The 27,428-nt window shown below is 41.5% G+C and overlaps 1 protein-coding gene across 6 annotated transcripts in view; it reads right to left on the bottom strand.

Moving 5' to 3' along the window:
* Positions 1-4,621: 4,621 nt before the first annotated feature.
* Positions 4,622-27,428, bottom strand: part of ATP11B (ATPase phospholipid transporting 11B (putative)) — a 101,511-nt gene continuing 78,704 nt past the window's right edge. The window contains exons 29-31 of one of the 6 annotated variants that reach the window (XM_066618736.1): positions 15,680-15,813; positions 7,870-7,945; positions 4,622-7,316 (exon numbers count right to left, since the gene is read on the bottom strand). In XM_066618736.1, coding sequence (XP_066474833.1) covers positions 7,912-7,945; positions 15,680-15,813 — 168 coding nt within the window. In that variant the 3' untranslated portion in view covers positions 4,622-7,316; positions 7,870-7,911. Of the gene's footprint in view, positions 7,317-7,685; positions 7,946-8,807; positions 10,335-15,196; positions 15,814-25,535; positions 25,622-27,428 lie in introns of those variants that run through there. The other 5 variants (XM_066618734.1, XM_066618733.1, XM_066618735.1 and 2 more) reach the window with 5 other exon arrangements.

Raw genomic sequence — 27,428 nt, 5'->3', positions numbered from 1 at the left:
TGTGGTTGGTCCAAAGCTACAGCACTGACTCCTGAATAAACTGTTGAACTTATTTCTTCAAAATTCTGAAGATGAAATCACTAAAGAATTTAAAGTTAACACAACTTCAAAAAAGGTTTGACTTCTGTTGTTCCAGCTTTTATTTTAAGGACATTGCCAGATATTTCCAGAGTATGCCTTGAACAAGACATGTGGGTTACTTCAGGGACTTTTACATATTACACAGATGTAAACCAAGGTCTGCCATAGCTCCCTTCAAGTGTGCTTCCATGGAATCTGTGTTGCTCCATTCATGTGCCTTGATTTTAAACCAATTTACAGACTTGGGGTGTACTCCTAAATAAAGTGAAGTGGCTCTTAGGCTCTGGGAAGGATGTCCAGATTTCTGAGAAAAGCTGTATTAGCAGGCTAATAAAATTCAAAGATTGGCAGCACTTTGTTTCCTAAACTGCTCACAAAGAGAGTCTGGTCCAACAAGAAGCTGACGGAACATACCAAGATCCAGGTCTACAGAGCTTGCGTCCTGAGTACACTTCTGTACTGCAGCAAGTCATGGACTCTTCACTCACAACAGGAGAGGAAACTGAATGCTTTCCACATGCGCTGCCTCCGACGTATTCTCGACATCATCTGGCAGGACAAAGTTCCAAACAACACAGTCCTGGAACGTGCTGGAATCCCTAGCATGTATGCACTACTGAAACAGAGACGCCTGCGTTGGCTCGGTCATGTCGTGAGAATGGATGATGGCCGGATCCCAAAGGATCTCCTCTGTGGAGAACTCTTGCAAGGAAAGCGCCCTACAGGTAGACCACAGCTGCGATACAAGGACATCTGCAAGAGGGATCTGAAGGCCTTAGGAGTGGACCTCAACAAGTGGGAAACCCTGGCCTCTGAGCGGCCCGCTTGGAGGCAGGCTGTGCAACATGGCCTTTCCCAGTTTGAAGAGACACTTGGCCAACAGTCTGAGGCAAAGAAGGAAGGCCCATAGCCAGGGAGACAGGCCAGGGACAGACTGCACTTGCTCCCAGTGTGGAAGGGATTGTCACTCCCAAATCGGCCTTTTCAGCCACACTAGACGCTGTTCCAGAACGCGATACCATAGTCTTTCGAGACTGAAGGTTGCCAACTAACTAACTGCTGTGTTGATCTCTAGTTAGCACTGAAACTACTCCCAAATAGTAGCAATCAGGAAAACTATTCCAAGAGATAATGGCAACATCTTTCTAACAGAGTTGTGATAGGTGACACGACCCCAGTAGGAAAATTACCAATAGCCCTGGGGCTGCCTATTGGCATTTGGCCACCATAGCTAGATGCAGTGAGCATTCAACTCATTGCACCCCCTGAACTAATATTTCACTGGTATGAACTGACCTTTCAGTCTCCTCCTGCATCTTTGTCTTTTGTTATGTTGTCAATCTTCAAGCAATTTAGTGCAAGAATAGTGCAGGGGTTCCCAACATTTTTGTGCTTGTGTACCACTTGGCAGCCCATTTCCATAAATTGTACCCCTCATATTAGTCCTGCAAGACATTCTAGTGTCAGTCCCACAAGGCATTCTAATACAGACCTGCCTCTTTCCACTATTAAATTTTTCCAAGTACCTCTAAAGGTGCTGGTAAATACCCATGGAGGTACATGTACCCCAGGTTGGGAACCACTGGAACAGTGTTATGTGTACTTAGTGGAAATGTACACATTGTCAGAGTCCCAGTAGCAGATTATGCTGAATCTGACCTTACACCTCTTAAAAGTAAATGGGTTTGGAGAATAAAGTGAAGCTTGGGGGAGGGGGGCACTCTTGCTTTTGATTTTAATATAACCATATCCAGGATGTCTTTCAGGCAGAATCTGAAAAGTTAAGAAAAATGTCAGTCTGTGTTTTATGTTGTGGTAAACAAACATCTGAAATAGTAACATGACTTCTACAGCCCCATAAGTGTTGGTTTCACTTGCACATATCAAGCATCTGCGATCATTTTAATGCAGCAGTGACTCATGAATGCATCTAGTCCCGTGGGATAGGAGAGATTGGATGATTGTTCTATGGGTACATTTCATTACTCAATGCTCCTATTGTACATCCTTTTAAAGCAACAGTTAATACAAGTGATATCACTGTTTTTAGTATACCAAGAAGCTGGTTGATAGAGGAGAACCATTTAAACAGAACCCTACAAAAACAAATCTATCTAGGTAACTGCCCACACACAGCTGTGCCATTTCTCCCTTTTGATCTACTAACCTCAGTGTCCATTGAAAAAGCTCGAGTTAAGCGCTTCCAGCAGCCTTTAACATATTAGTAGAGGTGTCTGTTTCCAGTAAGACAGGATTACAGCCTATGTACGGCTTTTACTTCTGAGTAAAACACACAATTTTCAAACTCCCCTACATATAAACATGCTTAGGGAGCTGTTTGTGTAATGCAGATGCCCCTCTGAGAGTGAATGCTGTTTCCTTTTTTTCCTGTACTGCATTGCTTTCAGTGGGGTACCACCTAAATGCACGTTATTGAAAGTCATGCAGTGTGGCTATGCAGGCTCAAGCAGTTGGATGTGCAACTGATATAGCACCTAATGCTCCTTGCTTTGTCCAGGGCACTGGCTGTGGGAGCTCCTTAGCTAAATTAGTACCATCCTGTGCACAAAGCCAAGTGGTTTGGTTGTTGAGCAATGAGCATGGAAAAGGTTAAGCACTCCCACAGCACTTCACTCAGTTAGCCTCTTAAAAACAGCTGGCAAGATTTCAATAGACATGTATGTATGCATGCATGTATGTAACTTCCAGTTAAGCCCTCAGGGTGCAGCAAAGGCTCGTTTTTCAGGTTTGCCCTGAACAATGTGTTCTTTGTCAGGCAGCGGAAATCCTTTCCACCTGTTGTGAGCACTAAGGATACAGTTCAGAGGTACAGTAAAGGGTTACTGAGCTGAGAGTGACAGGGAGGTGGCTTTGCCTTTGGGTAGATGGGTTACGGCTGAAGAGCTTTCCTCTGTTTCTTGCTAAGGTCCTGTCTGCAGTGGTGTAGCTAAAGGGGATGCCAAGCACTAAGTTCTGCAGGGAGCCTCACCACAGCATGCAAGGGGCCCCTCCCTTTCAGACGTAGCCTGTTTTGCTCCTTCACTCAGGAGTGCCTCTGAAGGGGAGGGGCCTCTTGTAAGCCACAGTGAGACTCCTTGCAAGACTTACTGCTTTACACCCCCTCTAGGTGCCAGTCCACTGTCTGTCCACATGCAGCAGATCTGCAGAATGTAGATAGCATGCCATTAGTAGCCCAGAAGTTCTTAATGAAGAAAAGCAAAGCTGGTTAAAAGTCAGAAGTTTTATTCAATAAATATAATTTCCATAAATTTTTGTAGAACAACTTCTTATTGACATAGCAATACAGTAAGCACACTGTATTAAACCCGTTCCACAAGAGGATCTAAAAATGACAGCAGAGATGGCCACAGTGCCTGCGGTCAAGAGTCCTTGGTATCAATTATTGCTCTGGTTTTGCGGTGGGGAGGGATGCTCCTATAATGTCTTACACAATTTTTAATTGAAACAGCAAGACTGAAAGGGCAGGGCCTATTCAGTGCTACTGGCACCTGTACCATTTGGGAGACTTCCCAGAACAGCAACCCCTAGCCATGCTTGTTGACAACAGAGAATCCAGACAGATCATTGTCTCTATGCATTCAAAAATGGATATTCAAGAGGAATTTAAATCAAGCCTGTTTTATGAAGCACAGTCTTTGGCACGGTAAGAAAAAAAATGTCTCCTATCTAAAACCAACCCCATTTTAAAAATAAATCGTCTGGCTTCATAAAAAGGTGTGTGTGAATCTTTTCTTCCAGTGCTCAAAATTAAAAGGCTCCTCTGTAATGACATTTCCTTTGGAAAAGTAGCAAGCAAGTACAAATATTAGTCTCTTACCCACACTGGATTTTCTTTGACACAAAGGTTGGTCCCAAGCCAGAGACTGGGAGTTGCCTTTAAGCCTCGCTGAAGCCAATGAGCTTTGACTTCAATAGGACTTAAGCATGATTGTGGACCAGGGCCAGAGGGCATTTAAGCAGCATTCACATTTTACTTCCTAACATCTATACCTCTGTGTGCTTTTTAACCTATTTCTGCCCAGCCCACAGGTGTACACATTTGATCATGTTGCATATATGCAACATTGGGCAGAAATGGCTTAATTGGGATCCCTTTCTAATCTTATCATGGTAGTTCAATACATTTGTAACAAATAGTACGCAAAAAGCCAAGATACTGCAAGTGGCGCTAACCTCCAAATTGTATCTGGTGTGACTACATGTAGGCAGATAGTCATTAACTTTTGCAAATCTACAACCCTTCTTTAATTGGCAATATGGGATTCGGGTTTGTTTGTTTTTTAATGCTGGTGTCCTTTCTCTGGACATTGCAGATCAACAGTTTAGTTGTCATTTCTTTAGGGCAGTGCTTCCCAAACACTTTAGCACCATGACCCAATTTTAAAACAACAATCTATTACAAACGTTATGGCTTTACTAGACCAAAAAAAGGGTGGGAAGGGAAAACAAAGGCCTAAGCTGCTTATTTATTATTATTATAATATATATATATATATATATATATATATATATATATATATATATATATATATATATATATATATAAAAGAAAGAAACAGCCATGCAAATGCTATCTCCTCAAGGTTCCAGTTGAAAATGCTAAGTAGTCAAAAGCAGACATTGTCCCAGTGAGTGGGATAAGACCTGGAAGGTGCATGAACAAAGGTGCCCAATGTTTGGCACTATCAGAGCTTTGCTATGACAATACACGCCTTTTGTTTTCAGTTGGGTTTTTAAAATTGGTTTCTCTCCTGTATTATTTCCCCCTTTTTTCCATGGTGGCGAATACAAAAAAAAAATCACATTTCAAAAATGTTTCACAACCAAGTGGCTGCTTGAACCACTCACTAAAGAGGCTATGCTGTGTCTCCAAAACTAGACATGATAGGGCAAAACGGATGCCATTTTTGGAATCAGCACCCCAAATATACCCAGGAATTGGTGTAATGTTTAAGGAAGCAAAATGTGTGTTGGCCTGTGTAATATGCAGCCAAAGGCCAGGACCAAATGAGTACAGAGTGAAACCTGAATGAGCAGGGGCTGCTACATCATCCTTAATGCACAGGGAGTTATGTCAATTGAGCACATTAGGAACCAACAGATGTGCTGAACCAAGACAAATTCCATATGTCAGCATTGCCACTGTAACAGATGCTCACTTATTTAGTAAAGATTAACCTCTGAAATAACAGAAAAAACTTAACCTGTGTGAATGTAGCTTTGCTGAAGTTGGTAGCCAATCGCTATATTTAAAATGAAACAAGGGGAAGTTTAAAAAAGGATCAATTTGCTAACATTAACAGAAAAGAAAAGCTCAGAGGTGTGCCTCTCCAGTGTAAATACAGTTGCACAGTGTTTCTCAAACTGTGGGTCAGGACCCACCAGGTGGGTCGCAAGCCAATTTCAGGTGGGTCCCCATTCATTTCTATATTTTATTTTTAATATATTAGATTTGATGCTACCATGGTATAGGACTGCTTTTGGGGAAATGTTACACATCTGTACTTTTAACAGGCTACTATGTATATGATTTTAACCATGATAATCAATGGGACTTATTCCTGGGTAAGAGTGGGTAGGATTGCAGCCTAAGATTGTTAATGTTCCTGCATGATGTCCCTTCTGATCATGACATCACTTCTGATGGGTCCCTGATAGACTCTCATTATAAAAACTGGGTCCTGATACCAAAAGTTTGAGAACCACTGCAGTAGCACCTAACTGGGCTGTTTTTAGCTGGGGCTCTCTCTGCTGGACATTGAAGCGACTACTGTCCCTTCTACAACAAGATTTTGATGAACATATGGTTCTGAAGACAGCCAGGCCCCTTTCTGTGGTCTTGATTAGTTATACATCTCACTGAAAACAATGGAGTACTCAGAGGACCTTAAGGGTCCTCAGAACTGCCTACAAAAAACAAAGCTCAAAAGTTGCCATATGAAAAGAAGGCCAAATTGATCTTGAGTCAATTGCATCAGGGGATACTTTTTTGTTTTGAATCTGTTTAGCACAAAAGAAAGAAGCAGAAACCATTTCTTCAAGTTTGTTAGTGAAGTTCTGCATTTTTAAGCTGCAGAAAAAGTCAGAAAAGTTGCTTGTCACCAATCCCACCCCAAAAATGTAAAAATCCCAGTTTAATATCCTGGGCTTTTTGCAAACAGGACAACATCTGACAGGTTTGGACAACACAAAGGAATTTGCCTTGTTCTAAAACAGTGTTTCTCAACATTTGTCCTTCGCCCTACCACTTCACATGGTCCACCTATAAGTACCACCAGAAATAACTGGTGATGACATCATTGCCAGTTACTTCTGGTTTGGAAGGCCAGATACAACACAACAAACACCAGGCAGAGACTCAGGGTGGATGGGAGGACTTTTTCAAGTACGGGAAAGCAGGCTCTGGAGCCTCCTATCACTGTTCGTTGTGTTGCTTTCCTGGTTCCACTGCTGGGCAACAGGTGTCAAGTGGTTCCACGAGTACCACCACCTCAAGTACCACTGGTGGTACCTGGAACACTGTTCTAAACCACCAATGAAGGCAGAAAACGTCCTCCCCTGGCTAATGAGGAAGGGGGAATATGAGCCCAAGGCTGATCATGATAACCAAAGTATCATGTGACATCTCAACTAGGCCTAAGAATAGGGTTCCCACAAAACAGAGTACAGGCAAATGGATGGATTTAAATTTGGGGTTGAAATCAGAAGCAGATTTAGTCAAGTGACCTTAACACATACAGCTGCTTACAGACATTAAAAGGTCACTCAGGGGACAAACTAGTTGGGCTACTGAGCTAGAAAAAACACACGGGCCATTTCTCATTAGGATTTATAGGAAGGATGGCTTCTGAAGTCACCTGAATACCCTAACACCAGCTGCAATCTAGCTACCAATACTGACAAGCAACACAAAAGTTCTGTTAGGGCACACCCAGACATCTCCATTGATATCAATTGCAGAGAGAGCTCTAACTGTACTGAACCCTTCCACACTGACGCAAAAGGAGATAGCTGAAATCGGAAGGAGTATCCTGTGCACATCAAGATTCCAGAGTGTTTTGGACCAGGAATCATGTATGAACATTCGACTAGGGAACTGCAAAATGCAACAGTTCAGATTCCATGAGGAGCCGATGGCGCACAATACAGTTTTGATGCCGGGCTTCTGTGGTGTGCATCAGTCATTGCAGAAATCTGTGGATCTCGTCTTGTATCTGGAAAAGCAATGCAGGAAAACAAACCTGCTTCCATTTTCTTGGCTTCCCTCAACAGTTTGGCCCATCCTTTAACCACACACTGAGTTACTTACACTTAATAGATGCATATGCAGAGCAAACCGAATCATTTAACTGAGAACTAAACATACCAATACCCAGTGGCATAGCTAGATGGGGTGGCAAAGCACTAAGTTTTGCAGGGAGCCTCACCGCAGTGTGCAAGCAGCCCCTCCCCCTCGGAGCCATTCTGGGCTGTGGGAGCTGCATTCGCCTCCATTTTGCTCCCACAGCTCAGAACGGGAGGGAGAGGGACTGCTTGCACACTGCGGTGAGGCTCCCTGCAAAACTTAGTGCTTTGCCACCCCGTCTAGCTATGCCACTGCAATTACCAAAATACACAGAACATTTTTTGTCCAAAAAAGGAGAAAATTGTAAAAATATTTGTGCTTCAATACAAAATATATTTGCTCTGCTTCCATAAGTTCCACTTAACATACATACACAACATGTACATTAGTTTGGGTTTTTTTCCTCAGATAGAAAATTATACCTGGCTTGGAAAGGTGGATTCTTATATTCCTCCTGAATTTGTTTAAATGCATGCTTCTTCTGTACCCTTACACACACTGAGGAGGGGAGAAGAAAGAGGAAGGAGAGATGGAAAGTTTTTTTTAAAATGATGAGGTCAATGACTCTTCAAATAAGATTTATGCATCTATGGACAAAACATTCAGGTTCTTGCTCTTCATAAATGCTTGGAGTGGGGTTATTTTTCAAATCTGACACCTTTCTTAACAGTTTGCATGAAAACAAATGTCATGAAAAACCAATATTACGAGAGCACGGACAAATGACAATAATGACAGTGACAAAACGGACCATGATTGAATACACTCAAAGAAGGAAACAATGAAGACAACCGATATAAGCAGCAAATATTGGATCCCAAATGGCACAATCCACTGGCATGATCTCCCTTCCAAACCTCAGGGAAACGAATAAGAGCTGTGAAAGAGCATTACTGTGCACACAAAGGGGAGTCACAGGCTGGAGTATTATTGATATATACACTGAATTGGGGTGTGTCTCATACAATTTTTTTAAAACCCTGTACAAAACAAAATCTGCAGACATTCTTAGAAGTAGATTAATATATTGGCATATGGGAGGATTATATATGGCCTTCTCCCATTTTTGGAAGCAGTCCCCTAAACTGTGAGAGAAACGGATCTCAACACTTGGGGAGAGGGGAAAGAACTTTCAAAGTAGACGCTCAAGGCTTGCACAGTTGCAAAGAACAGGAAGCCCAGATCACATGGATAACATCTGGTAAAGCAGTGGTTCTCAAACAGGGACATTACTACGCCTCTGCCAGAGAGCCCTGGCCTCTGCCCCCTTAAGGGGCAGGGAGGGGGGAAGGCAGCAACCCAATCCGCTGGATTGCACTGCTTTGGAGGGGCACAGGAGCTTGCTGCTACTTACCAGAACCTGCAGCAGCCTCATGGGGGTGTGGGGAGGCCCCATGCCAGCCTCAGCAGGGCTCCCCATTCTGCAGAGTCAGTAAAAATTGCAATTGCAACCACTGCCAGTTTCGCAAACACAAAACTGGAAGTGGTTGTGATCACGATTTTGAGGGTCTCTGCAGTGTGGGGAACCACACAGGTGGGGAACCTCTGCAGGGTCTCCCAGCACCCCTTGGGGGCTGCTACAGGCTCTGGTAAGTGGCGGCAAGCCCCAGCGCCCCTCCAAAGCAGCATGATCCAGTAGATCGCATTGCTGCCTCCCCCCTGAACACATACTATGGCTCAAACTCTCCGTGAGAGTTGAGAACCATCTGATATCCTTCATCAGATAAAGGACAAGCTCTCTGGCTGCTGCTCAGGCTCTCCCCGCCCCTGCAAATAACAGTCAATGATGTGAAGTCAGACATCTTTTGCTGGTGATTATTGGTGAGATACAGGAAAGGGATAAGGGAGTTGGTTGGTCTCTGTGGCAGCCCGTACATCACTTATAAATGTTTACCCTGGCCCACAAACAGCCTTTGATTCAACTGAAGTGGTGGGAGTAAAGAGGAGAAATAGGGAAACCTTGCATAGGTATGAGAGCCCAGTCATATAGCCCAAGAAAGACCCTTGGCAACAGGGCCAGATTTTACAGCATAGGCTCTTACAAAGTCCCAAATGGTATGGGATTGATTTTTAAGTGCTCTCATCTAGTGTGTAATATTGGGGGAGGGGGGAGAATATATGTAATACAGCCTCTCGTGTAAAAACAAAGATAAAGCATTTAATTATGTAATCCTGGAAAAGAATATATTCAGCATGACTTCTTTGGGTTTTTCCACGATTGAGACCCGCAACATGATTTCATGTTTTCATCCACAGCATGATTTGGCTAGTAGACAGCATGAAGAATATTCAATTTGTGGAGCAGGTGGAAGTACTATCTGAATAGCATTCCTATTACTTGTGCATCCTTTTCACAATGGTAGCAAGCATCGGGATAGCAGTTCAAGCTCTTTTTGACCATGGAAAAGCAAGAGTATTCAACAGGTTACAGCTTCAATAATCACACAGTTTTTCAAGAGTCTGTGACAAATTCTAAGCTGTACCCCTCAAATCAACAGTCTTTCAGCAGAATCACTTAGGGGTTCCTTCACCACAACATTTCAAATGAAATGTCAACTATTCCACCAAAGCAGCTGGCATGGCAACCCCGATGAAGCCCTTCAAAATCTTCTTCTAAAATCCCCTCTAACAATTTAAAAGTAGTAGAGAAACTTCAGGAGAAGTTTCTTTTTCAGCTTATGCATCTTAGGTGCAAATCTGGGGGTTATTAGCAGATTTGACAAAAGAGAAATCCAAAACTAAACCACCAGCTTGAAATCTAATGGATGAACAACATATCTTTCCATAAGACATTTTAAAAAGGTCTCAACACGTGATAGAGTCCATTGTGGACAGCGTCAAGATGCTTCGGTCGTTGGTATAGAAGGGTTCCGTAGAGCTCCATGATCTAAAGTAATAATAAGAAACAAGTTTTGCTGACTGGAAATATGAATTTTGTTCGTTTGTTTTAATCCAAGTAATAAATGAAAAAAGCAAAGGGACTGAGCCCATGTGTAATCTGATGCACTGAGTTGCTAAAATATTTTGGAATATTTTGGAAATATTTTGGAATTCAAAATTCTTTGGGGCACCCAGGCACACAACATTCTCGGACCTCAGAAAAAAAGGGGCAGCTCCCAGTGTAGAGTTACACATGCACACTGTTCATGTTGCCATAAACAGTGCTCATGTGTGCACATGTTGCCAGATCACAGCTATAAAGTGGAAAGTACTCCTTTACACCAGTTGGGTTTGTTTTAATATAGAGGCTGTAACCCAGAGTCCAGCATGTGCAGTATCTTCCGGGGAGAGGAATGCTTTGGGTACACACAGCCCTTCCATAGGACACTAAATGTTTTCTTTCCATAGGAAAGAGTATGAAATCTCTGCATGCCAGGTTAACAGAACTGCACAGGGCTGCAACAAATTTCTGGAGAGGGGACATAAACGAACCCAATTTTGGAAAGCTTAAAAAGCAAATATTTGGGACCAAAACAGAAAACAATGAAAGGAAGAAAAATATCTTCTCAGTCTCACCTGTCTGAAAATCTGCTACCACCATGAACATGTATGGTTAACAAAATATGAACATTAACATTCTGTTGGCTGATTCAATGAAAAACATGGATGAAATGAAATGAACAATGAAAAACATAGTTTGATGGAAGACAGATGAGTAATGTATTTTGCAGATTCTGAAAAGCCATGCACAATTTCTCTTTTGCAATCAATGAAAATGCACAAGAACCTGTCACTCAAACATTAACAATTAAAGAATGATATAGATTTTTAAATACTACATCTATTTTCCCTCTACTCCAAGCATTTGCATGCAAGTGAAATAAAAGAGTTCCCATCTAGAATGTCACTGAGAACTGATTTTACAGTCCAGTTCTCATATTTGACAGAATATTTGCAGGTTACTCAGCTTTCTAGAGCAGCTGCTTACCACAAAATACACTCAGGACACATCAACACTAGGGTAAATCAGCAGATCTGATGGATGGATGAAGGACCTATACTATTGCCTCTACCTGACCCACGTCTGTACTGCAGATGAGGCTGGCCATATTGTGAACACTTCCAGAGTGGTGGGAAAAGGGGTGTTCCACTCAGCCTATCAGCTAGCCCAAGAAACACTGAAGACCTGGCCCGTAAAATATATTTCATAGGATAACAGCACAATGTCCAAGATCAGAGCTGAAAAGTTAACGGCCCATGTCCACATCAACCTCCTTTTACTCAGTCCAACACTTTAGTCATCCCTCAAACAAGAATAAAACCTGCTGTAGCTAAAGCCTTCACCATGATTCCATGCCAGGTGCACACAAGAAGCTCTTGCACATTTTCCCTATTCATTTCCATGGAAGGAGCCGATTTAGGTACATACTTTCACATGATGAGCATCTGATTTGGAAATACTAAATACTGTCTAGTCTCTTTCAGATCACAATGAAGTGGACAATGGTTATTCAGCGTAGCACTACCTGCATCACTAGTGCTCAATCCATACTTCAAAACAATAGTCTACAACCCAAATCACAATCAATCGCAACAATTTTTGTTCTTCTAAATAACTCTGAGTTGTCCATAATTAATACTTGACCTACAATTCCAAAACTAGTACAGATTGAGACTAAATATTCGCGTGGGTTCCAAGCACTCATGTGGATAAAAAAGCACTATAGCAAATCAATTAAAAAAACAAAGCTTCTTTGCTCCAGTGATTGAAAAACAGCCTTGCTGACCTTTTGACTCTAAGATAAGAGTCATGAAGAAGACAATCCATCAGCACTTCACTCAGCCCCTCCCTTCACCAATGCAAAATGATCACTATTTGAAATAGTTCAAATGAACTATTTCTTTGTGCTGGGGGAAGGTAGTCGTCCCAAGGAGAGAGAAGGATTGATGGATTGTTAGTCTGTTGCCCCGCCCTCTCTCATTAAGGAGGCTGTTGTTAAAGGACTGTTCAGTTTTTAAAACTGATTTTAAAGGGATGCATTTTTTCCCTTGTCCAGGGATCAGCACATTCTTTGTCATTTGCAGGAGCCATTCGTGTTGAGTCAAATCCGTGTATAAAAAATCTGTGTATCAATAGGCTGGACCTGTACACGCAAGGATTGTACCTTAACACTATTTTGTTTTAAATGTTTTATTGAACTATTCTTTATGAATTTCTTGCTATTATTGAACATTATAGTTTGTTTCTATTTTTGCAGTTTACTGTTCAGTCTCTATAGTGTATGCCTCCTTGAGCACTCTATAGGAAAGGAACAGGGGGATATAAATCATTTAATAAATACATTAAATATTGCACATGACCTGGTGTAGCATATGAGATTGTGAATCAGGACTTCTCCAGCTTAATTCTCACTTCTACCGTGAACTCACTAGGTGGCCTTAGACAAGCATTTCCTCTCAGTCTCGGAGTTCCTCATGAGCAATCTGGGCATAAGCCTCGCCTTACAGGGTTGTTGCAAGAACAGCAACAAGATAATACACATGAAGCGCTTTGCACACTTGGAAAGCGCTCAGTAAAATGTTGAGTATGATTATAATTCCAAGGAACTTTGTTACCTAAACTTTCAACCTAAACTGTTAGATAGACTTGTTTCCATAGATAGACTTATTTCAAACCAAAAGAAAAAATGCTGCTTTTAAACCTTTCAAAACAGGAAATGGAATGCCAAAAGCCCTGTGAAAAGCACTAAACTAGGTCTCATATTTTGGTTTCGACAGCTGATGAGGTACTTGATAAACCTTAAATGTTGTATTCTGTCAAATATGAAACTTTAATCACAACATACTGCTGGGCGCCCTTCTTAGACATCCTACAAAGAAAAGCAGAAGCCTTTATAATCATTATCCAAAGTCCAGAGTGGAGAATTTCATTATACTTACCTTTGTAGGAATCATGCAAAGCTAACACACATCTAAAACCCAGTTCTCATTAGCTGGCACTTGTTATTGGATGCAGAAGGCAGATTACAGACCTGAGTGTATTCTCCCCCCCCCCCCCCGCCCATATAAAACACAGCTTTCCCCACATTCTACTACCTGCAAGCAGGCCCAAGAAACAGATACCTCAATGGGACTGTGCAGATAAAGGCTAAGTTGGTAGGAGAAGGTGTGATTCTCAATGACTGGGGCCATCACAGGCAGGACACCGATTTAGCCTCAACCCGAACAGTGTCCCCAAAGCACACATCTTCACTTTCTGCCACATAATAAATAGTTGCCATTCATTCCTAAGGGGAAAGGAAAGCACTATACTCAACAATATAGTGCTTGTTGATTGTTGCCATGAGGGCAAAACCTGCTCACCCCACCACTGGGTGGCCCCAGGGTCATTGACATGAACCCTACTGGAGGATGCAATTCACTTCTGTTATAGAATGACAGGCACACTCTGCAGCCTCTTCTATATCTTTGCAATATACAGGCCCTCCTTCTACATATAACCCATCCATTGTGACAGACATTCACCAAGAGGTAAAAATATATTTAAGCAACCATCACTAAAGGAAAAAAGGGTAGTGTCAGACCAATCAACAGCTTTTCCTGTTTTAAAAAGTTCTAGTAAAACTTTTATTTAATACATCATGCCTGCTTTCTATACAACATGAGATCGGCAATTTTTAAAAAATTAGACTTTTAACATTTCCTGGAACGCTGGTATTTAACAAAGACTTAAGGGAGGGAGAGCCACAGACACTGGATTAACACAAATCATTTGTTAAAAAAAATGGAAAAGGAACCACAGAGGGAAAAGTCAACACTTGGAAAGTAAAATCACAACTGGCAACTATGTCAGCACAAGTTATCCATAATGTGTTTTTTTTTCTTTATAGCATGAAGGATATCACAGCCTTTCACTTTCAAGTAGCCACTGGGAAACTATTAGGGGGTTTTCATGGGTCTGCTGAAATCAGCCCCAAGACTGGAATCTCACTGCCTTTAGTTGCACGGAAAATAAACTGTGGTGTAGGGTTTTTAGATACTGCTCCTTTCCTTGTACTCACCCCAACTCTAGGCATTAGTTAATTGAAAGGCTCCACTTTTATTGTCCCTTTATCAACAGAAGAAATCATAGCATCCAAATGTGAACCAAGAAACAGCCCCTAAAGATCAAGTTTCCCAGCTTGGCTTTAAGCAATGAAAAGCTGCAATATCACTCAGAAGCATTTAAGACAAAGTGCAAAAGGTTGATTTTCAACTCTGCTCCCCTTGGTCCTCCAGTACCTTGGTCACCAATACCTCAGCATACGTGATTCTTTTCTCTGTTTTCCAGAAATGGGAAGATACAATTACATACATTTTCTGCAGCTTGTACAACTGCGGGATATACTTTTACTTTTGCTTTCGCAGGTTTGAAATATATATATTTAGAGTACACAATGTAAGCATTATTGGCTTTTAATTCTGAGTGGCACTCAAATATTGATATAGAAAAGGCTTGAACATGTTCATGTTTGGGGAAGCTTTGGCTCAATCTAGGTTTTATTTTCAGTTGAGTGTATAAAAGTTTAAGCACTGGTTTCCACACACCAGTGAACAACAAAAAAGCCCCTAAAGCAAACCCCAAATCTTTCATTGTAGAAAGGGAGTTGTTCCAGGGAAGAAAATAAACCCTTTTTGTAACTAGAATCAGAAATGGCAATATGATTCGTGAGCAGACAGACACTGAACAAGGAACAAGCTTTTTGACTCCACATACTGATTTGTGATTTGTGAAGACAAAGTAGCCAAATCAGGAAGATAACAATAACATGAGGCAGTGATCAGATTTTAGGAAAAAGAAGTACAAAGCAAGAGGGAAGACTCTACTGATTTAGGCACACAAGACAAGAAGCAACCTGAAGCTCCAAAGAACTCCAACACAAACATGAAGTTCTGTGCCAGCAGAAGAGACCTCGTTCACTGCTGCTGCAGAAAACAGGGGCAACCCTGACCAGGCAAAGTTTCATGTGTATGTCAGAGTCACTGCAGCAGCTGGATTAGAGAAACAGTATATGAAAGAACTGAACAAATTTCAGAACAAAATAAAATCCTTTTCTCCCCCCCAAAAGTATTTCCAAAAAGTACAAACACTGATTTTTTAAGATCCCCAAAAGTGCCTATGAGTGGAGTTTCCTGCCTTTAGTTACACAAGACCTGCTGCTGGCTTCCTATACATCTATGGCTGCAGGCTCCTCATTTTCCAGTTTATAGGAGAACCGTCTGCAGCAAAGGCAATTGAGAGAAATTCCACACCTGTTCACCCGGGTCGGGCTGCATCTTCCCATTATTCGTTCCAACATTCTTCTAAGAGATGCGCATGCTGTTTCCCCATCTGAGAAGCAACACATGGAGTCCAAGCAGTTGATACTTGTGCCTGTCTCAGTAAGCTGAAGGGGCAAGTAAGGAAAAAGAGAAGAGGGTTAAAAAAAATTAGCCCATTGGCAGCAGAATTTTAATTTGCTATTACAGCTCACATTTTCTTAAAAACCGGCATAAATCTTCAGAGCACGAGCACAACATCTCCTAGCTGACATGCATCCTCTTTGCAGACTGTACTCATATCGCATTGGGGCAATTTGTTTTAATTGTTAGGAAAGGTGCAGTAGCAATGGTAATGGTGGCATTTAGGTCTTGGCCCTCTTTTCATTCATAGGAGAACTCTTCTTTCACAGTACGGGAGGCCCAAAAAATATGAAGTTCTGGGATTCTTCCTTTGGTCTAGCTGTTGATCCTCTCTATACTAAGGTGTTCTTCCAATTACCTTCTTTTCGGCTCTCACTTCCCTACAGATCACATATTGATCTTAATATTCAAATTAGGGGGAATGACAACAACCCATTGTGATGGCCCCTTTTGTAATTTTTTTTTAAAAAGGCTTTAGAAAAGGGCCACAATTTGGAGAAAAATGGGGGGAGGTCCAATTATGAAGCCTGCCATTTCAAAAGGATCCTCCTTCTTTCTCACTATCATTTGGTTCTAATGGTCTTCTTGGGTCTTTTCTCCCAAGCTACCCACAACCTCAACAGAAGCCTTGATTTGGCAGCCTTGGTTAGATGATCTCATGAGGAGTGTATTCCACCAAGACCACTGTTTGGATGTCACAGAAAACATATATAAATATCAAAACACTGGCCAGTCTAGTTGCCATACACCTGTCCCCAGGTCCTTCATTCCACTTATGGTCGGGCTTACTGACTGAACTCCTCTAACTGAATTCTTCCTATGCGCACATGTCAAGAGAACACAGCAGTCCCTTGCACACTTCTTGTGTTAAATAAATGTTCAGCCACAGCAAAGTATGTTGTCAGGCAGAACTTTTCCCAAGACACTATCCTTCAGAAAATTTTAACTGTCGGGGCATCCCATGAGATAGCGGTTTTCACTAGGATATTTAAAAACCATTACTTTACAAGCATAATTTTAAGACCCAACTGTGCAAAGCTGTTTCCCATTCCACATACACTGCTCTTCTCTTCAAATGGGGCTGTCATACCAGACCCACACAGAGCTGCCAAATACACAGCTACAAATTTGAGGATGTTGAATTTACAATCTGCGCAAAGGGCTGCTGCACAAAAGATGGTCTACATCTGTATGGGAAATTGCAGAAACCTGTGAGTAGCTGGTGACAAGTGCACAGTTTTTGCACAACTATCCAGTTTGCTCAGTGACTTTGGGCCCGACCCCACCTCACAGGACTGATGTGAGAATAAAAAAATTCCAATAGTCTCTCTATGGTACCAAAATCCTTGGAGGAAGTATGTGGTAAAAAAATAAACAGTAATTATATCATCTTACATGAAGCGACTCTAAACAATTCTAACTTAGAACGAGAGATTGGTTAGTGTCGGAGAGCAGGACAAGAAAGCAGGTTTCTCTATGAAAATAAAGTTAGCGTTAATAGCCAGTATCACCCAGGTGTGAACGAACAGCAGCAATATATATATAAGCCGCAATGAATTAGGGTGTCTTATTGGTTAGTATGAAATTGACAAGTAGAAAGGCACTAATTTAAAGAAAATTTGTTAATGAAGAATAAGCAACAATCACGGTCATGCTTAATATCTGAGCTGAAAACCTTCTCAAAAGCTTCAAACAATATTGGGGAGCTTCCAAATACTTGTCAGACACTCCGTAACATCTTGCACAGAATCTTAGCTGTCAATGAACTTCTTCCTTTTCCTAAGAGGGAATCTATTCACTTGCTCAGCTAGATGCCAGCTGCCATGAGCTTTGTAGCACTCTCATTGATCCAACTGCCTAGTTAGCACTATAAAGATCACTGGAAGTGCCTCTTGCGCTGAAGGGGTTCACATTTCCTCAGTGCTGAAAGCTGGTCACTTGGTTGGGTGCTTCTGCTTTGGATGGATTACTTATCTCTTTAGCAGAACGCTTGGATAAAGTGTCCTTTGAAACACTGTATTTCGGAAAGGGAATGTGGGCAGATATTGTTAATTCTCTTTTTTAAAATAAGAATCTTGTCTCAAAGCTTTGGTCTTCAATTCTAGGTTGTTGTTGACTGATTACGTTTACTGATTGCATCTGCTTCCATAGCTGAAACCAGCAATAAAATGACAGATTAAAGACCTCAGGTTGGCTCTAATTAGCCCATGATTTCAGCAAAGACAGCACAGAAGAGTTGTATGCTCCATGTAAGTTAGTACAGGAGATAGGTAGGAGTAGGGGGTATCAAGATGGAAAGCATACATGCCCTAATAAGGAATTGCATCCTGTCTCTTCTACTGCATGGAGACAATTTTTGCGAGTTGCAGGCAATATATGAGATTCATCCCTGCTCAGAGCGTGTACATGGGCACCCCACTATTGTCTGCTGAAACTGCAGCTAAATCTGCAAAATCTACAAACAGATAACATTAAAGAGACGAGCATGCACACTATGGTGACTGATCACACCACCCCCAGTTCTCTGGAAAATGATGGCCATCTTCCAGTCATAGATGCCTTTTGCAACAGTGGAAAACGACTCTTCCAAACTTTGGTCTCCTATTCACAACTCGAATGGTGATCCTATACAATCAGAAACTCTTCAGCATGTTATAAGCAACATGTCCATTTCTCTCAGTGATGGTTATTTGAATCAGCACTGAAGAGATCTGCACTCATTTGAAGACAGGGATCTAGAATGAGTGTGTATACAAAGGACACCACTAGGATTATCATTCTACTGCACATTTTACTGATAGTGGCTTTCCTACAACACTGAATTTCAGCATGATCAAGAAAGAAATAGGGGGTTGGCTCCAAAGAACAGAAGACCAACAGATGCAAGGACTAGCAGAAGACTTCACTCCACGCTATAACTGGTTGGCTGCATAGTAATTCTTATGCTCCAGTTTGTGCAAGAACACTTTTGGATTTAGCTTCACAGTTCTCTCACAGAACTCTAGTGTTACATGAAGTGCATCAGGGGAAGATGTCTTGTGGGTGTCAAAAGCATGTTAGGATAGAAAAACTAGTTTTTGCTCCAAAGAGGAAGGTCAGATCTTTCTCTTCCACAAGCAGACGCACAAACCTCACAGACTTGACAAAAGTGCTGATGGGACTTCCAGGCATCTAAGCCCCTCCCACACTGTGGGAATACACTGGCTTGGGCTCATGCTGGTAGGGTTTTTGGAAAGAATTGATTCTTCCCATCCATATCCCAAAAAGCTGTAAGCAGGGCAGCACTCTGATTGTTCACACTGTTGTTCACTGTTCATACGCTGTGTATGCCCACTAGTGCATGGATATTTGGCATTGCCAAATGTCAGCCCTGAGAGAGCCTAAGCAAAAAATGATGTGCTCTATAAGGGGCTGTAGTTTAATGACACTGCAAATGCCTGGCTTGTAGGAGGCCCTGACGTATAGTCTCAAATCTAGTTACAAGATCTCCATCAAGAGGGACTGGAGCTTTTTGAACCTCACTGAAGGCAAAGAGCATTCCTTGACCAGCTGAAGCTGGCTTCCTTTATCCCCAAGGAACACAACCCATGTCTGCCGAAGGCTATGCAATAGGGTCAGATGAGGAATCTGAATTAAGAAAATGTGGAGGTGAAGTTGCTGTTTTGAGAAATCCAGAGCTACCGGAGAAAAAAATGAACACAGATCTATCTGAAAGGAAAATTAAACCAAATGTATACTACTCATCTCTCACTGGCTTGGGGTACTGCCAAGGGGGCAGGGGCTGTCGCTCAGTGGAAGAGCACCTGCTTTGACCATAGGTCCAGGTTCAAACTGCAGTATAATCAAGGTAGGGTTGACAAAGGCACTTTGAGAGCTACAACCACTTAGCGTGTTGGTCTCACTTTGTTTAAGGCAGCTTCATATGTTCATCCCAAAATTACCATGAAGGTCTGTCATGAATATATGGACGTTTTAACTTCAGAGTTGTAAGCAGCACAGAATTATTACCCTTCTTTATTACCAATTGTTACCAATTTATTATCAATTATTACCAATTTAAGAGAATAACCCTTAAATTGTACTAGTGGTTATTTATCTTATTTCAAATAGAAATTTGAGATTTGTCCCCTAAGTTCTGCTGCTGCCCTACTGCCATTTAATTCCAAACCTCTTCTTCTAGAGTCAGATAAGCAGGGATTTTATACATCGAATGCAATGTCAGTGAGCGCTAGACTTTCTAAACCAGTCGCTACAATTATCCTAGTCCATCGTGGTTCCTACAGCAAATGTGATGATGCAGTTCTGGAGAAGCAAAGTCTCTTAGGGACAATACTTCCTCAGGCAAACATTTATATCCCCCTTTCATTTCTACTCCACTTGAAAAAAGTTATCATTTGAAACTGACAAAAATTGTTCCTTTTTTTGCCAGTAAGGTGCCAGTATTATGCTTTCTTTAATCAAAATATGAAACCATGGTTTGAAAGGGACTTGCCAACTGTGGTTTACACGTCAATCATGGTCAAGCATTCCACCTACACTGAGAAAACCAGAGTAAAGGAATATGTTTCTCCACTCAGTGCCTGTAAGGTGACAAGAAGAATTTGTAGAAGTCTTTCTACCCACAGACTCTAGGGTCAGTTAAGTCAAAATCACTATTTGAGAAATGCTGTTCTAACCTCTCTTTCTATGGAACCATTTCACACTTCTGCATATACCTTCATAGATTACAAACAGAAAACATGGCACAACACTGCCTTCAAACTCTGTGGTAATACTCTTTTCTCCCCACCTCCAACGCTTATCTAAGCTGGTTTTTACAAGTAGAAACAACAATTTTCCCTTTTAAAAAGAAAGTTCTACCATTTAAATTAGTCCCAACTGCCCTGTAAAATCAATACAGCTGCCAGGTAATCATCCTGTGGGGTAAGAAAAGCTGCATTATAGAAAAGGCCTCGAAAAAGTGAGGATTCCTGCTGCCATGAGTGGGAGAGAGTTTAATTGCGGGTGGAAAGTGCTTCAAACTGTGATCTAAGAAACACAAAATTGTGGGGTAGTTGGAGCTTTCACATCCATTTCCCAGCAGACAGAGGCCTGCTTTTCACGCCCTAGTCAGCTTGAAACACTCTCTCTTATCTTCAGTCTCACTCCTGTATTTCTACCAACCAAAACCTTGTCAATATGTATCATATTTCCACCCTAGTATTACTGATTAGGATTATGCAGACTTTAAGGCATGATGACATTTCTAGGACCAGGAATTTGTAATGTGTTCCGCACATGCATGTATACTGTAAGCACGACAGCCCTCCTGCCATTCAGTCTTTTGTGCGCTCTTCCCCAGGCACTTCTGAGATTCTGACCCTCTTACACACACAGAGGGGTGGGGGTGTAATTTGGGAATTTTTTTTGGGGGGGGAGAGGGAGTGTGATTAGAGAAGTTTTGCTTGTTTAACATCAAATTATACTGATGGGCATCTTCATACCAAACACGTTGCCTGCAACAGTAATAATGAAACCTGGCACACTTGTAAGATATTAAGAGGCCTGCCACTGTTCGGGTTGCAATGCAAGAGTTTTCCCCCATATTAAAGGGAGACCATCAGTGTCCCTGAATAGAAAAATCAAAATTAAATTGATGTACCAATATTAGTAAACCGGTTTGTTAGAAAACACACTCACACCAGAATCGAAAGCATGCCAGCATGTCAAAGGACGTCATGGTGAAAGTGCAGGGCAGGGGGCACCAGAGATGGAACCATGATGGCCAAGACAATTAAGACACAGAGCCAGAATACTACCTAGGGGTCACAGGCATCTCACTTGCCACCTAAGAACATGAGTTAGCAATTGCCTAGCGTCCTCCCCTCTGTGCTTGCTTTCAGCAAAGTTAAATGCTGGGCTGACTGAACCCCTTTCTTCTTCCATCTGAAAGGACAGAAAAAGCAACACAACTTTATAAAGTGCCACAGCTCTGTAAAGAAGTGCAGAAAGCAGCAATATGGAACCCCAAATCATTGACCTAGTGTTAAGAATTATGCATTGCTTACCTAGAGCTGAAGCACGATGAATTTGAAAAACAAGTTTAACAGAAAAAATACAAACATGATTCATTAAGCTGTTCGTCAAAAGCTTTTGCTGTAGACCCCTAACGGAGATCATCCTTTAGCACTGGTGCAAGTGTGACACTTAATCCTCTGGAAAAGTCACCTGAAAAGTGACATGTCTGCCTGCCTGCCCCTAGTGTTTTTACAGCACCTTGCACAATAATAGGGTCAAATGGACAGGAATAATGTTTCAGCTGCTTGCGCAGGTGACACAGGAACCCAGGACAAACACGCTTGTACTTTAGTACAGCTGGAGTTAAACTTCCTACGGCGGAAGGCTATTGATGAGATTTGCCTAACTATGCTGACTAGGGAAAGAACTCAAAGCCTAATAGCTTCAGGAGCAATAACTCTTAGCTGTTCTGGTCCCAGGAAAAAATAGTAGGGTGTTTGTTTTTATTATTATTATTATTATTTTTAAAGACAAGACATGAGGACTCAAGGCTGACTACAAGCATTAGTTACTTTTAAAACTTAATCCAAGGTGGGATCTGATTGCAAAACAGCGCTCCTGTCAGAGTCCTCCTTCATTGGCAAGGTGTCTCCAAGGTCTATGGCAAAGAGGACATACTCCTGCCTGATTTACTTCACAGCTTCAGAGCAGGCAACTGGGTAATTCCTTCCTATGAAAATAATGGTATGTATGTAAGTTACTGTCCAATATTTGGATAATCAACTGTAGTACTCTAGATGTGGAGGCTTTAGAACAGGCAAGAAGCTGCACAAGTTGACTACAAAATAATTAAAACAAAAAATCAAGATCTACAAAACACTAAATTAACCAAGATGTTTGCCATTTCCCACCAAGATCATGGTGGAGCGGCTTGATCCAACTTCGACACAATGCTATAAGTGCAATTTTAAAATAAGGTTTAAGTGTTAAGAAAAAGTAATGTGTGTGCCTGTATTAGCTATTGAATGTGTCTCAGTAGGTGCAAGAAACATAACTCCCAACTATAGCTGTAACAGCCAACAGTTTTAACCATTTCAAGGGTACCAAAGGAGTACAGAACTTGTGAAGCATCAGAAAGAGGTTACCTGAGTGGTCACTGCTGGAAATACAAGTGGAGTTAGAATTAAAAGCATGCCACAAATTCACCTTTTCATAAAAAGTACTCTGCATACTTTCAAACACACCAATACATCTGAACTTTAGGTTTTATAATGCCAGCTATGAATGTCCTATTATCTATGTGTAAGGCTCTACCAGAGATAGCAATTTAAATAGAAAAGCCGAGAGCCTGAGAAGGCTCAGTCCACTGTGGCTCCATAAATTGTGTAAGCAACCAGGACCACTTTCCTGCTTGGTGCAGTGCATCATTCTTCAGAGAAAGACTGGCATTCCTAACTACAGTGTCCTTTAAAGTAGAATTTGTTAAAGCAATATTGCCAGCAGCAGATAAATAGCAAAATAACCACACAATGTATATGCAGTTTGTTCAATAAATCCACAGTATACTGGTGGTGTCTTTTTTTAGCCCTTGCAGTAAATGGCACTTAACATTTTAGGAGGTCAGTGATCGGAAGCATCAAGGAATTCCAGCATTTACCAATAAGTCTGAAGAACCACTAAAGTGTTTGGCTTTAATGACATCACTTCCATCTTTAGTGATTTACTAAGGCATACTGGAAGATATCAGCAGTTATGAAGCACCAGGTTGCTAAACTCTAATCTCATTCAAAGGCATAATATAATTGGCTTTACTTAAAAGGTTGCTACCATGATGAAGACACAGAACAAAAGTAACATAAAGTAGAGATGAATAACTCACTAACTGTGGATGTATGGATAATTCTTATCTAGAAAACAGTAAAATCCATAATGACAACAGTAGTTGATGCCTATCCTAGCTGTCACTGTTACCATCCTTTAAGACTAGGAGAAACACTGACAAGAGGACACCTTGTGGCAACCTTAGTATGGAGCCCCACAATTCCAAGAGTGCTTTGAATGATAAATCTAATGCATCCTTCTGGGTACTTCCCCTACTCTACTTATGCTAATCCAGGTTTTGGTTCTTACAACCAACAAAAAGTTGATACATCCATCACAGGAGATGCCATGGCAAATGCATAATGAGGTTTCATTACCTGAACCCTTCTGGATATTACCTAGATTTTGCCAGTTGAGTTGCATACTGGGGGTCACCCAAATCCTGACTTTCCTGCTCTGGATAATCAAGTAGTCTTCACGGTCCAATGAGGTGGTTCAAAACCAAGCAACTGGGGAGGGCATACAACCATGGAAAAATTGCTGCTACTCTGAAACAACTCACAGCAACTCTTCAGGATGCTGGAGCCTCTTTATGCTGATAGAATGTCAAAAGCAAGTGAATATAAGGGATTTTCACCACTCCTAGTAATATGTAAACTAGGATGAGATTCAAAAGCAAAAGCACTTGGTGGTTCTTGAGTTTTACTGGCTTACATCTTACCCAATAGACTCCCTACAATGTTAGAAATTACAGTGTACCTGGACACTAGGTGGTAGTATATTATTGACTTAGAAACAAGGGGTTTGAAAAGTTATTGTGTACTTCTGACAGTGATCAGATTACAGCAGGCTGTATCCACAAAAATACCTTGAGGTAAAAATGCAGCCATATGACATGTTTGTCCACCACTATCTAAGTAAGTTATTTCATTTTAGTGTTTCCAATTATGAAAGCAACTATTGGCACACCCTTGGTTCTTGTTGCGACGGCATTCAGCAGCTCAGATTTCTTACAGGTTGAATGGAAAAACAGTGTTTACATACAACAAAAACCACATTTGTATAGACTCCTGGAATCTTGCTGTATCAGGTTCTTCTGCCATTATATGTTAACTCAGACTAGTAATTCAGAATGTCTGTTTCTTGTGCCTTAGATGGGAGGTACCTTACCTATGGATAAAGATAAAGCTATAGGCAGAGAACCAGGTCCACAATTTGGGGTTTATTTTTGCATAAGTTGTCCTCCATTTCACTTTGACCTCAAGTGTACTAGAAACACATTTTGGCTACTGTGTATTTGCTCAGTCTAGTAACACTATTCTCTTTAACCCCCTGCTAACAGTAAAACATATCCACAACACATTGAGATGCAAAACATAATAAAGTTGCACAAATGTACATATAAATACAGTACACACAAACATAAGGAAAATTTTCCCCCAATTGTAAAAATAAAAACATCAAGTCAGCAGAGGCAAAGAAATCAACACAGAAGGGGTTTCTTTTGCTGCAGCTGTTACTGCCAACATGCAGAAGGCACTGTCAATGCCATGGATGGTTAAGAGAAGCAGAAGCGCTGGGACCATGCTGGAACATTTTTTAGCTATCTTACTGCAGTGAGCAGACTTGGATTCTGTACACTGCTCATCATGCTTGGACTCTCTCCTTTATGCCACCAAACAGTAACAAAAACATGCTATATGATTGGCCTGCAAACACAGAACAAAGCCAAGAGGGGAAGAACGTCAGAAAAGTACAAAACTGCTACCATTGCTGCCCTCTTAGTCCACACTAGTGTTCATGCCTCCTTCCTTTTATCGCTCTCAGTGCTGGTTAGCTGACTTCAGCATGCATAGAAGTGGATGAGGAACTGCCCCTCCTACTCTACCTAATTTTGCTCAGCTGACTCGTTGCCCTGGACAATGGCTGCAGTGCGATGCATTCGTCACTTAAAGCAACTCTGCTGGAGTACATCTACAAGTGGACAAGAAGGGATGGAACACACAAGTCAGTGAGAGGTAGTCATCTTTCAAAACGGTAGACACAGGACAGGATCTTTAAGAAACAAACACGGTTCAAAAATGCAGGGACATAATTCGTATGCACAGGGACACTGGTTCCTGAACAGAGAGTGCCTATCCTGACATGGGTGGCAACCACCTGAGAAATGCAAGGTAGTGTTTGTGAACACAATCTAATGTATAAAACAACTGCTGTGCTGAATCAACACACACCTCTACCATTTATGGCGCATGTGTGCTGAATCTACGGACTAGAACTGCTTTTTTTGTTCAATGCTTTTTAAATTTGCTGCAAACCAGTGTTCCTGCACATAAGAGATTTAACACAAGCAGGTCAGTTACTAATACCATCCATGTCACTCAGTCTTCACCAGCACATTTAAGCTTTCCTACATTTCCATCTTCAGGAGTAAGGACCAAACTTGCAACCCATCCTTATCGCATGTATTCATTACATATCAGTAGTAAGTTTTGCTAAGTGATTTTCCGTACTTTCTTTCCACAATATTTTACATAAGTTATACCAAAGATGCCAACAGGAAGTTCCATGGAAGAGAAGTCCAAACAAAGTTGTGGTTTCATTGATGGTTGAAAAAGGAATGAACGTTACAAAGACACACAAAACCTGATGTAGAGTCTGGAAATTGAACTTCCAAGAAAAAGAAACAAAGTACATTCTTAAAGCAACCTCTCCACGCACTTGTCATTAAGAGGAAGGCATAATTTTGACATTCAGGTATTTCTCTAGCGAACAGAACTTACACTGACATATTAATACTCGTGGTGAGAACTCATTGCCGGAAAAAATTCATCTTGAGCATTTATAGCAAAGGAAATTCTTTCACATTTGCTAAATGACTGGTGTTTGTCCAGCACAAAACACTTCGAGTTACGGCCCAATCCTACCGCAGGTCAGTGTCTGTCTCCCGTGTGCTACCTGAACAATGGCTGTCGCAAAATGCCATAAGGGACGTCAATGGCGGCATCAGCTGGCTGAGGGCCTCCACAATAATGGCAGAAAGGCATTCTGGGGGTGGGGAGGAACAAAACGGAGCAGGGAGGGAGCAGGTAAGAGGGTGGTTCAGGTCCACAAGGGGGCAGGGTGGCAGTAGAGGCTGCTGCAGTATCCTATCCCTCCTCCTGTTCCTCAAAGTCCTTAGGGGTCTACTTGGTTCTGTGACTGTGATTGAGCTGGCACAGATTCAAGTAGACCCATAGGGACTGCCGAGGCCAGACACGGAGTAAGTGAACCAATGTTCCCTTAGCCCTAGGACATCTCCGGCTGCTTCCCTGGTGCTGCTGCACTACAGGATGGGCAGCCCAGTTAGGATCAGGCTGCCCATGTTTATTACTCAAGTATGAAAACTGTAGATTGCAGAGATCTTGAGGATGTGACTACCTTTCTAATGCAAAACTAATTATAAAATTAGATCATTACACTGGCAGTTACTGATTGAGCTCATTCACATTAACTCTTTAAAGCCACTTCAAAATGACCAGATGCCTATGACTCGGGATTAAAAAGGGGTATGAAACAGCCACATGGTTAATCTGCTAAAATGGAAATACTGTAAAATGGATCTCAGCAATTACTTTTATTTGGACTTTCAGTACTTTCTACATAAAGCTGGCTTTATTGACCTTTAAATCAATTACTTATTAAACTAGCTTATTACTAGTTTATTACTTACTAGTTTATTAAATGCTAGACTTACCAGATCAACATGAATCTTCATATAAAAACTCTATTTTTTTAACCT

This window comes from Tiliqua scincoides, chromosome 3 (assembly GCF_035046505.1).
Source record: "Tiliqua scincoides isolate rTilSci1 chromosome 3, rTilSci1.hap2, whole genome shotgun sequence".
NCBI classification, from domain to species: domain Eukaryota; kingdom Metazoa; phylum Chordata; class Lepidosauria; order Squamata; family Scincidae; genus Tiliqua; species Tiliqua scincoides.
This window is presented reverse-complemented; position numbering and strand designations above follow the sequence as displayed.